General features: G+C 44.1%; 1 protein-coding gene across 1 annotated transcript in view; it reads right to left on the bottom strand.

Annotated features, from left to right (window-relative positions):
• Window positions 1-17,286, bottom strand: part of LOC111872725 (calcitonin gene-related peptide type 1 receptor) — a 149,933-nt gene that overhangs the window by 17,824 nt on the left and 114,823 nt on the right. The window contains exons 3-6 of the mRNA XM_033754813.1: window positions 8,096-8,189; window positions 6,435-6,551; window positions 5,573-5,661; window positions 2,637-2,775 (exon numbers count right to left, since the gene is read on the bottom strand). Coding sequence (XP_033610704.1) covers window positions 2,637-2,775; window positions 5,573-5,661; window positions 6,435-6,551; window positions 8,096-8,189 — 439 coding nt within the window. The remainder of the gene's footprint in view (window positions 1-2,636; window positions 2,776-5,572; window positions 5,662-6,434; window positions 6,552-8,095; window positions 8,190-17,286) is intronic.

Here is a 17,286-nt window from a genome sequence, read left to right on the forward strand (position 1 = left end):
CCGACCATGACAAAAGGAGTGATCTCCTGTGTCTGTGGGAGTTCTCTTGCTGCTGGAATATTTAGTTTGCTGTTTTCCAATAATTTGTATAACGAGGTAGTTCTAAAATTCCCTCCATCACTTTGACGTCCAACAGCCCCAATATCAACAGCCAACAGCTTGCAATCTGCATCAACAAGAGCTTGTAACAATATTGAAAAATATTGTTTATAATTATAATGTAAAGAGCCGGATTTAGCCGGACATTTAATTCCGACGTGTTTGCCGTCCAGTGCTCCTAGACAATTGGGAAAATTGCATTTCTCCCAAAATTTTTCTGCTACTTGTCGCCACATTTCAGTTGTAGGGGTTGGCAGGTATGTCACTCGTAAAACATTCCATATTGTGATACAAGTCTGTTTAATAATTTGAGAAACTGTCGACACGCCCAGTCGAAAGTGAAGCGCCAAAGAATGAAATGACTTTCCAGTGGCAAGATATCTGAAAGAAATAGCAACTGGCTTCAATGAATTAGAAATATATTTAGAATCGTTTCAATAAATATACATCTGTAAGTCACAATTTTCATAATTGTGTACATTAAAAAATCAGTACAATTACTCAGTTTCTCATTCAGGCCAATTCTTTGTTTATATTTCAGTTAGAACTGTGAAAGCCAAATGGAAATATCTCAGAGATTACTTCCATCGAGAGTGCAAAAAACTGAATCATCCGAGATCTGGAGCAGGAGCCGATGATGCACCGAAGGGGTCATCGTGGCAATATTTTGACGCGATGCTCTTCATTAAAGATGTTTCGACTTCTGACAAAGTCGAATCAAGTCTACAAGAAGGACCCGAACCTGACGGAAGCCAGGAAGGAATATCCGAAGACTCAACTGGACAGGAAATAATACAGTTACCACAGAGTGAAGAATCTATGCCACGAAGCAACTCATCTTGTTCGTCTTCACGTGTTAAAAGGCAAAAGAAAACACAAGAGGCTGAATTGTTGAGTGTTGAAAAAATGAAATTGGACTTGTCGGTGAAAGAAGCGGAACGGGAAGAAGATGATGATTTCCTCTTTTTTAAAAGTTTGCTGCCGGACATGAAAACCCTGCCTCCCTGGCGAAAACGTCGTTTGAGACTGAAAATACATGAACTCGTTGTTGGAGATTGAAGATAACGAACGACAGTATAGTACACCAGTTGAAATGAGTTTCGTGGTACCACCTCAAGCATCTAACCAGCCAACATTTTCATTATTTACTCATCAAGATTCATTGCCTTAAAGTAGTATGGTTTCCGTGTTATTTTGCTACCAGCATTAAGTGCATTGCATTGTTATTGCATTGCTTGTATCACCATTAATAATTAATTATTACCCTTATTATTACGTCATTTTTTGTATGAAATCTACGCTGTGATTCCACTTTTAATTATTATTTGTATACTTACCTCACTGTTAAAACTAGCCGTTGTTCAGGGGATATCTTCTGTCTGTAGTTAGTACCAGGTCCGCCAAGATGATTTTCTAACTTCTCCAAGAGCATGTCAAAGGTATTTTTTATCATTCTTAAGTAATTATAAAATTTGTCATGATAAAGTCTTGCATCTCTGTACAAATGGTAGAATTCTCCCAAACTAATTCGTTCTTCATTAAATTCATGAACCTAATTACGACTCATCTTCCTACGTTTCAATTTTAAGACACTATTTTCCACCAGTAAAATCTTCCTTGCGAACTTCGATGACTGCATTCTCGCGACTGCATAGCGTTAAGAATTCGGTATGAACAGGAAGCAAGCATGGCGCTATGCATAGCAACGCGCGACACACTATGCGAAGCGCGCTCGGTGTGCACGCACCCTAACTGTAATTGTAAACAGCTTATCCAATAAATCGCTTCATCTAATCCGGAACCCATTAACTTCTTGTCGCGTTGCCAGGATACGTGACAGTAACAATTACCCGTGACTGCAGATATAGGGGAAAGCAACTTCAGCCATTCGGCAGGATTGCATGCCGTCATTGAGCTGCCCTGCTCGCATTTGCGTGGAAATCAGGCCTGTGTATGACGTCGATTGTAGTCTACCAGTGGACCACGAGCAAATTTCTTTGGACAGGAGAGGCATGTGAGAATAGTCATAAATCTGGTACTTATGATTCCTACAAGCTTACACTGTCCAGTGCTGAACGCTGTCACTTCGTTGTGCGTAAAGTGGCGTGATTTGTGAGGCATAAACTTGCATCTGAGCTTAATGTTACACGTACAGGCAACCTGTCCTTACACTTAATGAATTAAGCATCACGCCACCATGACGATGTATTGGGGACCGGAGGTATAACTCCACCATTCTCGGCACTGGATGAAGGTGTGTGGTCAGGTTCACGCCCTGTCCGCTTTACGCCCGGGAAAAGCGGGCCCAGTGGGTGGACTCCAGAATCGGTCTGGGCGTTGTCTAGGAAACTCGCTTGCCTCTTTCGAAATAAGGAAAGTAGGCTAAAAGCTACAGATAATTAGAAGTGAGCCTCATTTTCAATTGGTGCACCCTCTCTCTGCAGACGAGTCTCTGGTGGGCGAGTTGTGGGTGAGCATGAAGGAAGAACCTCTTAAAACATGGCTCTGACGCACTGACACGTGTCAGCTGAACTCACCTGGCAGCGTCACGTTGTATCGGCGTCTGGAGTAGCACTCATCCAACAGACGCATGAGGAACTGCGCGTCGGGACTGGCAGACGGGGACGTGGAGGACACTTGATGTTCCTGTATCTGGTCGTACTGCTGCCGCAGGGCCTGGAGGACAAAGTGCCTCGTACAAGATTCGCAGTTTGCTTTAGCAGCCAACATGTTTCTACACGGCGGTACAGGCAGAAACTTAGCCCATATTCGAGCCCTGTATAATTTAATTCTACAGTTCTACAATGTATTTTAAAATAACTTTAAGTTTTGGTATACATTTTCATTACTTTTTTAATTCTGATTTTTAATAACTCCAGGGTGGAAGGCAGACGTCTCGCTCCCCCCCCCTCCACCAACGTTTCAGCAGTGATTTCATCTCTTCAGACTAAAAGTCTGTATGCGCCTCTCATCCCGTCCGTATCTTCTGCGCGCGTTGCCGATCTCATACTTGGTTTAATTGACAAATATGTGGAGAAGAATTCAAACTACGAAGCTCCTGACTATGCAGTTTTCCATCCTCCCATCACGTCTCACTCAGGTCCAAATATTCTCCTCAGCCTTCCTGTATATGAACTAACTCCTTGGAGCTGGACACTTCTCGAGAAGTCGCCAGTCTCTCAGGCTCTCAAGAATTTACCAACATTTTATGGGACCCGAAGGTTCATTACCGTGTTCGCAAGAGCCAGCTACTGGTCCCTATCCTGGTCCAGATGACTCCAATCCGTAATATCCGATCCTATTTCTCTAAGGCCTATTTTAATATTAATCTTTAGCCTATGTTTATATCGTCCCTGTGGTCCCTTTCCTTCCGAATTTCCCATCAATATCCTGTTTGATTTCTCTTCTCCTTGTCTATCTCATCGCCCTTGACTTGGCGAAGAGTACAAGTTATGAAGCTCCTCATTATGCAGTTTTCTGCAACCTCCTGTCACTTAATCTCTCTTCGGTCCAAATATTTTCCTCAAACACCCTCAGTCTATGTTCCTCCCTTAATGACAGAGACCAAGGCTCACACCCATACCAAAGCAGTGGCAGGTATATAAAAGTAAAGCTATCCCTGTAACAGACAGTGAAGGCCCATAGGGTTTTGAGACGTTGAGGGTTCCACATTATCTAGACAATCAGCCCAAAGTTGGCGGTAAGGTTGTCAGCCTTACGCGCCGGCCGCGCTTTACTCCCCAGGAATATTATTTAATTAATTCCTGATACTCATTTCTGTTAGAGGCTGAGTCAATCCCAGGGTCATAGTGCGGCTGGAAGGATAAGGTCAGTTAAAAAAATCCAATTACCTCATCGGGACTTGAACCCGCGACCTTCCGGCTTGTAGCATAGTAGTTATATAAATTTTATTGTCTGTGTTTTTTGACAGCAGACTGGAAGACAAAAGTTTTAGGCTGAATGATAGCAAGCAGTACCCGAATTCAGTCTCTTAATTTTCTCCTGAATCAAGTGTTGATTTCTTACTGTCATATTTTAACTGTGCCACATTTTCAAAGCATGTGTTTGCTATCTTCATGTCATGACTTTGCCCTGCATTCTGGTGACAACACAGCAACATGTATTTAGTTCATCAGCGTTTACTTCCAGACCAAACTCCTTACTAGCGTGAATTAAACATTCAGTGTTTTTCTTTATGGTTTTTACTCGTATGTTATCTCCCAGTAGATTCACATCATCAGCATAGAACAGCAGCTGATGTGTCTCATTTATTTCAGTCCCACCTCTTTTTTGGACCTTCTTAATGGCATATTCTAAAGCAAAGTTAAAAAGTTGTGGCGGTAAACCATCTTCTTCTTTAGACCATTTTGGATAAAGAAATCTTGAGACGAACCTTTGCCCATACGGACCTTAATATACACTTCATTTAAACCCACTTTAATCAGTCTAACTAGTTCTATAGTTATCCAAAACTCAGTGAGAATATTGTGCAATGCTTTCTTCTTAACTGAATCGTGGGCTTTCTTGATGTATATACTGCTTCATTGTACTACCATTTTTCTCCGGCATCTGACGAATGCAAAAATTGCGAAAAGTAATTAAATTGATACGCCGATCAGTTCAGTTCAGTTCACTTCATTTTCGTAATCTTTCTTACACAGACGGTAGGACTCCTTGGATGGGGGATCATCCCGTCGAAAGGCCGGTACCTACACACATGACAACTCAAACAGAATAAATGCACACACAAGCATCCATGCCTTGAGTGGGATTCGAATCCACTATCCCAGCGTTCGAGAGAGCGAAGACTGTTTATTCCTTAGACCGCACCGCCACTGTGACCGGCTCAAGGTAAATCAAGAACCCGAAAACCAAATGTAACATCGCCAAAGGAATGCCAGGAACATCAATACTTTAGACAGCAATTTGAATTCCTAGCGATTCCTTCGCTCCGAGCAGCAGATGCAGGCTCCAATTTCGAGCACGTAGAGCAGGTCCAGCAGCATGTTCGGTATATTCTTGCGCTGAATTCCAATCGCGTTTACGCAACTCAGTTTACGTTGGGGGAAATGTATAGAACTGGAAGCCCGTTATACAGATATAAAAGTTCTGAAACCGGTGCGAATGGTAGTTACTAACGAGGAAGGAAACGCAAACGTATCTCGACAATTTTGGCAATCTCACTCAGGCTAATTATCTCGAAAATCGTAACTTACGCTTGGCATAAGCGCAGAGGTACGTTGATTTTGTTCAAATTAAACAGAATTTCAGCATATCAACAAATTTGTATAAAACATTCTAATACGGAATTTTATGAAGATCAGTTTTGCCTTTCCCTATTTAAATGGACACTCCGAAGGCGCCCACACTGATTATTCGTTAGGAAACATTAGAATACTGCAATTGCAACCCTACATACTCGCTGGATGTAGGCACGGTAGCTTGTATTTGGAAAAGCGCAGTGACAACTCACCTTAACCCACTCTGCATCCAGACCGCAAGAAGTGTAGTTCACATCGTCGCCGCTTTCCCAAGTGGCGTCGGGGCCACACGTCCGGTTCACTGAAACAAACACCATTCTTCATATTATGTTCACAGCCGTCTGGATACAAGCTGCAGAGCGGACTCAAAATTCCGGTCTTCATTTGTTGACTGTAAGAGGTGGGACGTACAACGTTATATTCTTCTCGGTACGACACAAACCTCAACAACCGTTTTGTTACTGCGGTCTTAGGCATGTTCACCCAGTCAAGTACGCAAAACCGTATTATCTGATGAGTGGGAATTCATTTCCAAAGTTAAATTAGTTTAAAGCTTTGGTTTCTTAACATCTTTTGGATTATTTAACAGCGGATCGTTTGAGTTAATGTTAGTTGACTTTGGTGTGATCATCGCAGTGACTACGCATAGAGAGTACGGCTGTCTGGATTGGAACGCCACGTAGTTCGGAGACAGTCCGATAGCGGTAGCGTAGTTGGTTGAGGGGATATGCTACAAGTCGGAAGGTCGCGGGTTCAAGTCCCGATGAGGTCATTGGATTTTTTTCAATTGACCTAATCCGTCCAGCCGCGCTATGGCCCTGGGGTCGACTCAGCCTCTAACAGAAATGAGTACCAGGAATTAATTAAATAATTTTCCTAGGGAGTAAAGCGCGGCCGGCGCGTAAGGCTGACAACCTTACCGCCATCGTTGAGCCGATTCTCTAGATAATGTGGGACCCTCAATGTCTCACAAACCTATGGGCCTTCACGGCGTGGTACAGGGATAGCTTTACTTTTTACTTACATTTTTACTAATGTCGTTCATGCTGTTTGAACACAGACAATAGTACTCACCCCAGGAGAGATTCGCGGTCTCCAGGAAAGCGGGGCAGGGCTCCGTCGCGGTGGCTCCCCCCTCTGTTGGCGCCCAGCACACAACTCCATCGAACTCCGCCCCACACCAGGGCGGCTCTGAAACAGTGCACCAGATTCTGTACCTCACAAATTAACAGAGCTAAAGCTATCCCTGTAACAGACCGTGGAGGCCCATAGGGTCGTGAGACGTCGAGGCTCCAACATTTTGCAGAAAATCGGTTCATAGATGGCGGTGAGGTTGTCAGTCTTACGCGCCGGCCGCCCTTTACCCGCAGGAAGATCCCTGGTACTCATTTCTATTAGAGGCTGAGTCCACCCCAGGACCATATTGCGGCTGGAACACACGACCTTCCGGCTTGTAGCACAGTGCCTCAACCAAGTATGCTACCGCGTGCTCCCCGATACTTTACCCATGCTTTCAGTAAATTGTAGTTTACGCCTTGTTCCCACAGCCGAGTCTTCGATGGAGGAATGGAGGTGGGCCAATGCCGTCAGAACAAGAAGAGTCAGAACAAGAAGTTCACTGTTACGAGATACGGATTCCACGTGACTCCTTGGTGTCCATACAATTTTGTTTGACTCCACCCTCAAGAATATTGTGACACGACACCTGAAAGACGGAATAGTGGATCCAGAGTAGATGTTCATTGCTAGGCAACGAGACGGTAAACAGGTTCCCGCGGCAACGAATAAGCGAGCTACATTCAATGTATTCGTGATCTATAACGATGGAAACGTGTTTTCTGTTGTCTCCGCCCCGATGCTATATAACGAGGATCCCAGGCCAACTGAGGGAATAGAATTGGAGTGAGTCAGACAATACGATTATACACGTACGGATGAGAGGACGAGAGCAGAAGTCATGCAAAATCATGATAACGAACATGTTCGCGGTATAGGACAAGGTGAAGCCAGGCACAGAAAATATAAGAGGCTTAAACTTGGCAGTGGTCAAGCTTATGACCGTTAAAATGACTAAGTTCTCGTTGTAGCATAAGATCTGTAAGTTAGGCATGATCTGCTCTGTAAAGCCTGTACTGACAGAGGACTTGTGTGTAAAGCAAAAGGAAGAGTTTTCGATAACATATGTATGTGCGAAATATACACTTGACGAAAGGTCGAATGTATTCATAAGAGACAGACCCATCATCTCGTCAGAGAGGATGTTACATAAGGACTATTACCGCAAGAGTTCAGTTGGAAAAATAAAAAATCTCTGGTCATGAGCCTCAAGGAGCCTGATGCCAAAACGAACTGATTGGTAGTAAACCGCCAGTCGTAAAGTAATTCCGACTCTGACTGAAGGAATACTTGAGAGGATCTCTTTGAGACTGAGAAGAGATGGCAACAAGTTCAGTCGAGTCTTGAAAGTTAGCCTGTGAAGAGAAGACGTAGCGTGTGATTTGAAGGCTTTGTGTGTGCTGTAGTTACAGGAGGCTGTTATAAATCCGTTGCCATGATACGACTGATGAAGTGGAGTTCCAGCAATTATAAATACAAAAGTAGCAGTAAGCATTGACCCTGTACCTCTCCTGTGTCTGTTCGCTAGACCCTTGACAACGTAACTTACATTGTTGGATTTGAGGTTCTCATCAGAGTAACTATGAACAGTGCTTCACATACATACGGCAGTAACATACCTTGTTTATGCGTGGGTTTCTGGGCCAGCCTGGAGCAGCTGTGACTTGTCTTCAGCTGATAGGCTATCTGCTCCTGCCGGAGCGTGTCCGCCATCTGCAACACAATTTCAAGATCATCAATATCACCACTTTTATGTCCTGATGAATACAAGAGAAAGGAACCTGAAAAGGCCAGACCATAGCTAGAGCGGTTAGTCACTGGCTTCCTACCTCTGCGGCCCGGGTTCAATCCCAGGTCAAGTGGGATTTGTGGTGGACAAAGTGGCGCTGGGGCGGGTTTTCTCCGAGTGAGGCGTGAGGGACTTATGAAGTATGCAGTTAAGATGGGCTGAAATGCCGTGATATGCATGCCAACTTTAATAAAGATTGGTTCGGCCATTCAAAAGTTGATATCGGGGATACAGTGACACACAAACACAGACAGCATGGTGATAACATAAACTACTTTTCTTCAAAATAAGGATAGTAGACTAAGAAGTCGAACGTATAGTCTTCTCTTCACGCACTCCCTTACAACCAACTTCTAAACTTGTCCCATTCATAACCCCTTGGCACGGACCACATAGAAAGCACCATTTATTGTTGTACTCTAATCGGTTCCATAGGAACATGTTTGTCTGTCAAGGCGTTACCCAGTAACGGTTACTTATACTTGCTTATTAAGAACCTGTTTCCTAGCAACCAATATTGTTTCGTTGTTTGTTTCGAGGTAGTTACCCAGTGACGGATCAACACGCTACAATATTCTTCGCCTGTCCACAGGATATTATGCAAGGGGAGATCACCCGTAACGTGTTGATATCATAGCCATTCGATAAATTGCATCATTTGATCATCTGACCCATTTCACGCTCTGCGTCATTTGACGGTGTCGTATATCTAGAATACTGAGTATCAGGGCTTTTGTTGGTAATATTTTAGACTTTTTATGAAGAAGGGATCACACTATGGAGAGCTTATATGGCAAATTGCTTCACCTTGTATAAACGTTTGTGAATCTATACATCCACTTCCCGTAAGTTTTCATGGCGTAATGATTAATTAGTACAGCACAGGGACAACTTTTTTTTCCTTGGCACTACAGCCCCAGTGGTCCTAGGCCTACCTCCATGAACTTCTCCGTTCACTTCGGTTTTTCTAGATCTTACACATTCGGTAGGACTCCTTGGGCGGGTGATCAGCTCGTCGCAAGGCCTCTACCTGTACACAAACACAGAAAAACGCACATACAGAAACTAAACATCCATGCCCTGAGTGGGATTCGAACCCAAGATCCCGGTTTCCAAGCGAGCGAAGACAGTACATGCCTTAGACCGTTCGGCTACCGTGACCGGCCAGGGACAACTTTACCTTTACCTTTACCTTTACCTGCATAAACGTAAAATATTAAAATACGTCTGTAAGTTTCACCTGTTGTTTTGTACTAATCTGAAAATAATATCTCGAAACGGAAGAGAATGAGGAAGATGGGGACAAGGACTTCACGAAGATTTCAATACGTGACATTTTCACCGCAATCTTATCGGTTATTGTTGCAATAACAGACAATCCTGTGCACTTTTACTGCAAACAATTCTGTGAAACGCCTTCATGTGATATTTCGCAACTTATAACTGAGAACTTTAAGACCTACAAGAAATGCAGAACTTATTTTCTTTCACTTCATGCCTCTGAGGGTGGCCACAAGGAGCCAAAGCTTATAAGGCAATACATCTTACTTTATCTGTTCTATGCAATTTGTTACACTGGATGAAATCCATCATCTTCGCCTGCTTGAACACTGGGATCGTGGGTTCGAATCCCACAAGAAGCATGAATGTCTCTGTGCGTTTATTCTGTTTGTGTTTTTTTAGGTAGAGGCCTTGCGACTGGCTGATCCCCCGTCCTAGGAGTCCTACAGACTGTGCATAGGACTAAGAGACTAAAATATCGGCAAGATCCAAAAGGCTGTAGGGCCATAGGGCGAGAGAGACAGAGAGAGAGGGAAGTCTGTAGGACCTATTTAAAAAAATACTTCCTCAAGAATTCCGTTATTTATATTTCCAATCAATTGCTCTCAGGATGAAGAGATCAGTGAGGGTTGGCGTCTCAGGGCACTGGTATGTACGCTCCTTAGTCCGAAAACCTGAAGGTAGAAAGCACATGGCAGACAAGAGCATAGGTAAGAGGTAATATTAAAATTGACTCTTTGAAGCAATAATTAAATGGATTTGATTAACTAATGATAGAGCTCGCGGCAGGCAATTTTGAACACGAGCTTCGTAGTTATTGAAGCGTGGTTCCTTTTTTGGCTGCTTGAGCTACTATCAGCTTCCGAAGAAAGAATGTGCTGCGTTCATAATTAACCTTTTAAAGTCCAGTGGTCACTATATGCACCACCTGCTTTACCATACTAAAACTCTGCATTCTGCCCATACAGTGTACTGTTCTCACAATAAATAGAGACTGTTTATCTAAACAGAATTAACCGGCTGGATTTCGTAGCGGAGACGTGATGTGTTTTCTGTGAGGTACAATATATGAGTTTGACACCAGACATAGAAAATATAGGAGGCTTAAACTTGGCGGTGGTCAAGCTTACTACAGTTCGTATGTGCTATACGTACACTTGACGAAAGGCCAAGCATTCTCGTAGTCATAAGAGACAAACCCATCTTCTTGTCAGAGAGGATGTTACATAAGGATTATGAAGGCAAGCGTTCAGTTGCAAAAAAAAAAAAAAAATCTCTAGTCTTGAGTGCCAAAGTGTTTGACACCAAGACGAACTGATTGACGGTAAACCACCAGTCGTAAAGTAACTCTCACTTTGACTTTGACTGAGAGTATCGGTATGGAGGTGGGTTCGAATACCTCCACCGTAGCTCTGCCAGTCGTAGCAGGCGACGAAAAGGGAACCCAGTGTCTGGGGGTATAACTAGGCCACTCTGGTCTTGGAGAATATAAATACAGGGGCAGTCCCTCCAGATTGGGGCAGTCTCGAATCTGAGACAGTAAAATATGGTCATCAGTCCAGCGGAACTCGAAACCGAGAATGACTGCGCTGGCGAAGGCAAACAGCAACTGTAAATGAGAAACCCGATCTTACGTCAACAAACCGGAAACTGTCTGACAGTAACTAAAATCTGATCTTGGGCCCCAGGAGGGTGCTTTATTCCATGACATACTGGCCGATTGACCGTCGGTCTTAACACAAATTTGTCTTTCACTTTGACTCAGCTCATAAAGGGTTAACACCATGACATGAAGATAGCCTCAGCAATAGATGAAGCTGAGTGGTTAGCTTTAAGATGCGAACCCTCTATTCCTTGGTAGTAAATTCCCCGGAGAGGAGGCTGGTTGAACTCCAGAGCCGGCCTGAATTCTGTGAGAAAGACAAATTGAACATCGAGTCCTCTGTCTTGTAGTCCTCGCACGATCTAGTCTCTCTAACTGCGTGTCCCAGCTGTCAAGTCCACGGATGCTCCGTTGCAGAGAAAACTCCACCCCGCCCCACCTCCGCGGATCCATGTATCGCATTCGCTGTTTCGTCTTAGTGCCGTGTTCGCACACCCCGTGCAATAGAAGGAACGCGGCGCCACGATGTGGCTGTCCGTGGAGGGCTGTGAGCTGCCGCCTCTCTGTCGATGGGCGCAAATATCACGCCGACCTTTAACTCTTGGTTTATTCACGGCAGCCAAGCGTGTCGTGACGTCACACGGTCTCTATATTGTCCCGTGTTAAGCAGGATGCGAGAAGGAGCTTGTCCGGATGGCAGCCATTCTCATTCAATATTAGCATTTAGTTGGTCGAGCTCTTGAAGCCGAAAATTCTCATCTCTCTACATAAGACAGGGAAATTTTAAGCACTGAACATTGACATTATCTGAAAGATGGGAAAGAAGACAGAGAAACTTGAAAAATACATGCATTCACGCATATGAATTTTCTACGGGGAACTTTCCGGGTTGTAAGGCCGTGTACTTCGGAGAATAACTTGCTGCTTGTTTCTACTAATTCCCTTGCATGGATTAACTTTCGACTCTGAAGATGGAAGCGATATATTCCTCCAAAACGTCAGGTTATTTCTGAACTACACAGGCATACAACACAGAAGACCGCAGTCTTCGGTCAGAACCTAAAATTCCACATACTGTTTTCTGTTCTGCGACATTAAGCAGAGTGCGAAAGACTGTTACGTAATAAACTGACTCTTGCACACGGCACACTTTAATGCGCTGCATCATGTCGCTTCTACCCAATGAGGTAATTGGATTTTTCAATTCACCTAAGCCTTCAGCCGCACTATGGCCCTCGGGTCGACTCAGCCTCTCACGGAAATGAGTACCGGGTATCTTCGTAGGGGATAACCGGCGGCCGGCGTGTAATGCTCGAAAAGCTCACCGCTATCTGTGAGCAGATTATCTAGAGAATGTGGGAGCCTCGACATCTCACAACCTTATGAGCCTCCACGGCCTGTTACATTGGACTCTTTTCGTACATAAATATAGATAAACAATGCATTTATGCAGTAGACGATTGTATGCACCCTTACAGAATGCTACATTCAATATTTTCTGGCTGACAGTGAGGAATTGCTGAGAATGGCGCTACACCACTTGATGTTATGGCACGAGCTGCCAAACAAGTGACAGGAGCAAGCGATATCACTCACTCACTCACTCATGGAGCTGATCCATTCTTGAGAAGCCGCCAATTATGCAGCTACTCAAGTACATCCCAGCATTTTATGGAACCCGAAGGCTCATAACCGTATTCACAAGAGCGCTCTATCGATCCCTATCCTGAGCCAGATCGATCCAGTCCATATTATCCTACTCTGTTTCTCTAAGATCCATTTTAATATTGTACACCACTTATGTCTTGGTCTTCCCAGTGGTCTCCTTCCTTCTGGCTTTGCCACAAATATCCTATATGCATTCCTCTTCCCCCATTCGTGCTACATGCCCTACCAATTTCATCCATCTCCAAAGTCCCGTAACTTTATCTCTGTTCTGTCCAAATAGTCTCCTCAACACCCTGTTCATAAAGACCCTCAGTCTATGTTCTTCCCTTAATATCAGAGGCCAAGTTTCACACCCATACAGAACCACAGGCAAAATTATAGTTTTCTTTATTACAATTTTTACGTTTTTAGGCAGGAGTCTAGAAGACAAAAGGCTCTGGACTGGATGGTAGCAAGCATTATCCGAGTTCAGTCTCCGCTTAATTTCCTCTTGAATCAGGTTTTCATTTGTTACTGCCGTTCCCAAATATCTGAACTGTACCACATTTTCAAAACATCTTTCAGCTATCATCATGTCGTCACTTTACCCTGCATTCTGGTGACGAGACACCCACATATGCTTAGTTTTCTCTGTGTTTACTTCTAGGACAACCTCCATACTAGTGTCAATTAAAGTCTCTGTGTTTCTCTTTATGGCGTTTATAGTATCACCAAGCAGATTCACACGCTGCAAGCGATATCTCCATAAGAATTATCGCCCGGACATGCCAGAACATTTGAAGAGTTACATAATGAGATCCACCAACATCACGCTTGGACTTACTCCTAAAAAAGAGTTCCGAACAGTTGATATTTGTTTGCAGTGAAGAATGGTATTAGAATCCCGCCATCATATGGGGTGGGGAGGGGAAGCACGCAGCAGCGTAGTTGGGTGAGGCATTGTGCTACAAGCCTGAAGGTCGTGGATTCTATTCCCAATAAGGCCATGGGATTTTTCAATTGAGCTAATCCTTCCAGCCGCATTGTGGTCCTCGGGTTGACTCAGCCTCTGGCAGAAATGAGTACCAGGAATCTTCCTGGGGCTAAGGGGTGGCCGGTGCATAAGGCTGAAAACCTCGCCGCCAGCGGTGAGCCAGTAGGCTAGAATATGTGGAAGCCTTGACGCCTCACAACCCTATGGGTCTACATGGCCAGTTATGTGGATAGCTTTACCTTTTTACCCATTGTCATTACTGGCTGACAAGGAAATGGCTGGCACCTACTGGTTTTCGAACTGCCCAGAAAGACACAACGATCTTTCCGCGAGGGAGCCCGAACCTAAGAGTTCGGCATGGATCACAGGTTTTGATAAACGAAATGTGAAACAATTTTACGACAATGTAAGATTTGAGGCTTTCACGGCGGTGACTATGAAGAAAGCAGTTTTCTGGGATTTGGCACAGTGTATATGTGGTGTTAACCGACGTTTCGGAGGAACGTATCGCCTCCATCTTCAGGGTAGAAGAAAAAATATAGGAAATCTGCAAGCGAAGAGCCCGTGAGAACCGGTAAAAGCAGACTGTGTTGGAAATATACACAGCTATGTGAGAGCAGAGAAGGAAGGGGGGAAGGGCAAGTATACAAGTGAAAACAGTAGTGTGGGAGGGGGGGGGAAGGGAGCTGGGACAAGCATGGTTTTTGTTACGACAACTTTTCGGAAGCTCTTTAAAGATATCCTCTTGTATGCAGTAAAATCTGGAAAATGGATGAGATAGGAATATTAACGTCACTGAAACCAAATAAAATTGTAGCTGGGATGGGGGTTAAAAGGGAAGGAACTGTGGCCATTGAAATAGAAAGCGAATAGATCCTAACCTCCTTGGTACCGGCTCTGAGCGGTTCACAGAATGTATTGTCACGTGTATGAGTGACTATAGACGGGGTATTGATTGATAATTGGATTTACTGCCCCGTCTTCCCTTATACATTGCATCATGTTATTTACATACGGTGCGTCATACAGCTGTGCTTGTCGCGTGCTTTCAGGTTGATTTCTTGAATGGTTATTTCTGCGACCCTGAAGATGGAGGCTACATGATCCTCCGAAACGTCAGTTGACTTTCAACGGATTGCATAGTGTATCCCGTAAGATATGACTACATAGCTACTACTGTGAGAAGCTGAACTGTTATCCGATGTGCGGATTAACGTCACTACCCAATTCCAGTTGACTTAGTCACTACGATAGATGGCGTCGAATAATAGTAAGACATTTGAGATGACCAGAATGACGGACATAGCCGATTTCAGATACACAGTATGTGGACAATGAATTAAACGACTTTACAGCACTGGGTGTTCCAAATTGTGAACAGTCAACTGTCATGCATTAACATACATGATTGCGTAATGAATACAGTCGATTTGGCCCAGTTGTATAACAGTTCTGTGTGTCACGTCAGGGCATGTGTCCCACTCCCAGGCTAAAGACACCTGCCTCAGTGGGATTCCCTTCTGCTGAAAACGCTTAGGGAGTAGGGTCACGTAATTCGGCCATGGCGCCTTCACACTGTTTGTAATTCAGCTTCACACCGCCTGGTTCGCTACTTGCTCACCCGCGTTGCAAATGCGTGCCTATCTTCAGCGGAATATCTTTGAAGGATAGACGGGCTGAGTGGCAAAGGAAAATGGGATCCTGTCATGCACAAGGTGGTCAAAAAAAATCCGCAACTTTCTTTGAAGCATTGCCGTGTTCATAAAGGCTCTTTACCAGACAATTTCCTCAACCAGTCCTTTGTTTCTGAATTGTCGACTCCAGTTACACAGGCCGTTATGTTTGCTGATGAAGCAGGAGAACGGGTGGAAGCTATGCCCCACGGGGGTTCGAGTACAACATTCCTACTGGCTGAACTTCGAGTTCGTTGAGCTCACTTGCGGCTGGCGTAGCACATGACATGTGGTGTAAAACGAGCAGCACAAAATCGTGTTGAAACAGACTCTGCACAACTGTTTGTGGGACGCATGGAGAGTAGCGGTAGCATTGTTGGTTGAGACATGCCACAAGCCGGAAGGTCGCGGATTCTGTCCCATATAAAGCCATTAGATTTTTCAGTTTACCTAATGCTTCCAGCCGCACTATGGGCCTGGGGTCGACTCAGCCTCTAACAGAAATGAGTACCAGGATGATTGCTGGGGGCTAAAGGGCGGCCGGCTCGTAAGGCTGACAACCTCGACGCAATCTGTGAGACGATTGTCTAGAAACTGTAGGAGCCTCGACGTCTCATAACCCTATGGGTGTCCACAGTCTATCACAGGGAGAGCTTTACCCTTACATTTCATTTTACATGAAGTAGCTTTCGTTTCCGATCCACATGTTAGAAGATTTAAAATGGCCCACTACTATTATACGGGCATCTCCAATATCAAATTCAACCAAATAGTAATAACGATTTATTATACACAGGAAACAGTTCAATTGTGACCTTACGGCCAGTTTGTTACGATAGTGTAAATGGGGGCTGTCTACACAACAATGATATCTACAAGATGAAGACAAAAATGGATACTGACGTATCAACATTTGCTTATTATGAACAGGAGGTGCGCTACGTGTTTCGACCTTTCATACGTCATCATCAGGCGAGTCACAAGAATATCAAACTAAGTTCTTGATTTGAGATACTTTAAAATGGATCCAAATTTTACAGTTTGGCAGTGAATGCACCTTTATACAATGTAATGTAATCTACGGTTTGCACTGCTGTAATGCGGGTCCTGGCGCGGAGGAGCAGACTAGGCATCAAACTGAAAGAACAGGGACGAACATACGAAATATTAATAAAAATAAAAAGTAAAGCTATCCCTGTTACAGGCCGTGAAGGTCCATAGGGTTGTGAGACGTTGAGGGTCCCACGTTATCTAGACAATCGGCTCATAGATGGCCCTACGCGTCGGCCGCGCTTTACACCCGAGGAAAATTATTTAATTAATTCCTGGTACTCATTTATGTTAGAGGCTGAGTCCACCCTAAGGCCATAGTGCGACTGGAAGGATTAGGTCAATTGAAAAAAATTCAATGACATCATCGGGATTTGAACCCGCGACCTTCCGGCTTGTAGCATGGTGCCTCAACCAACTACGCTACCGCGTGCCCCACGAAATATTAATACAGAAATTAAAAGTATTTAAAAATATTCTTCCATCGTGGATACTGTAGAATAGTCTTAAACGGCTTCAGCGTAAAGCCTGTAAACAAGTTTTCTCGCTGATTTGGAAGGTGCTATGGCATGGAAATGAATGTGGAGAAAACAAAAGTAATGAAAATTTCGAGACAACCAACCCCAGTCACAATAAAGATAGACCAAAAACAAGTGGAGAATGTGAAATGTTTTAAATATTTGGGTAGCTTGTTAACAGATGATGGAAGGTGTACTTGTGAAATTAAATCCAGGATTGCCATGGCAAAAGCTGCATTTAGCAAGAAGAAGAAT

The sequence above is a fragment of the Cryptotermes secundus genome, unplaced genomic scaffold, assembly GCF_002891405.2.
Source record: "Cryptotermes secundus unplaced genomic scaffold, Csec_1.0 scaffold900, whole genome shotgun sequence".
In the NCBI taxonomy this organism is placed as follows: Eukaryota; Metazoa; Arthropoda; class Insecta; order Blattodea; family Kalotermitidae; genus Cryptotermes; species Cryptotermes secundus.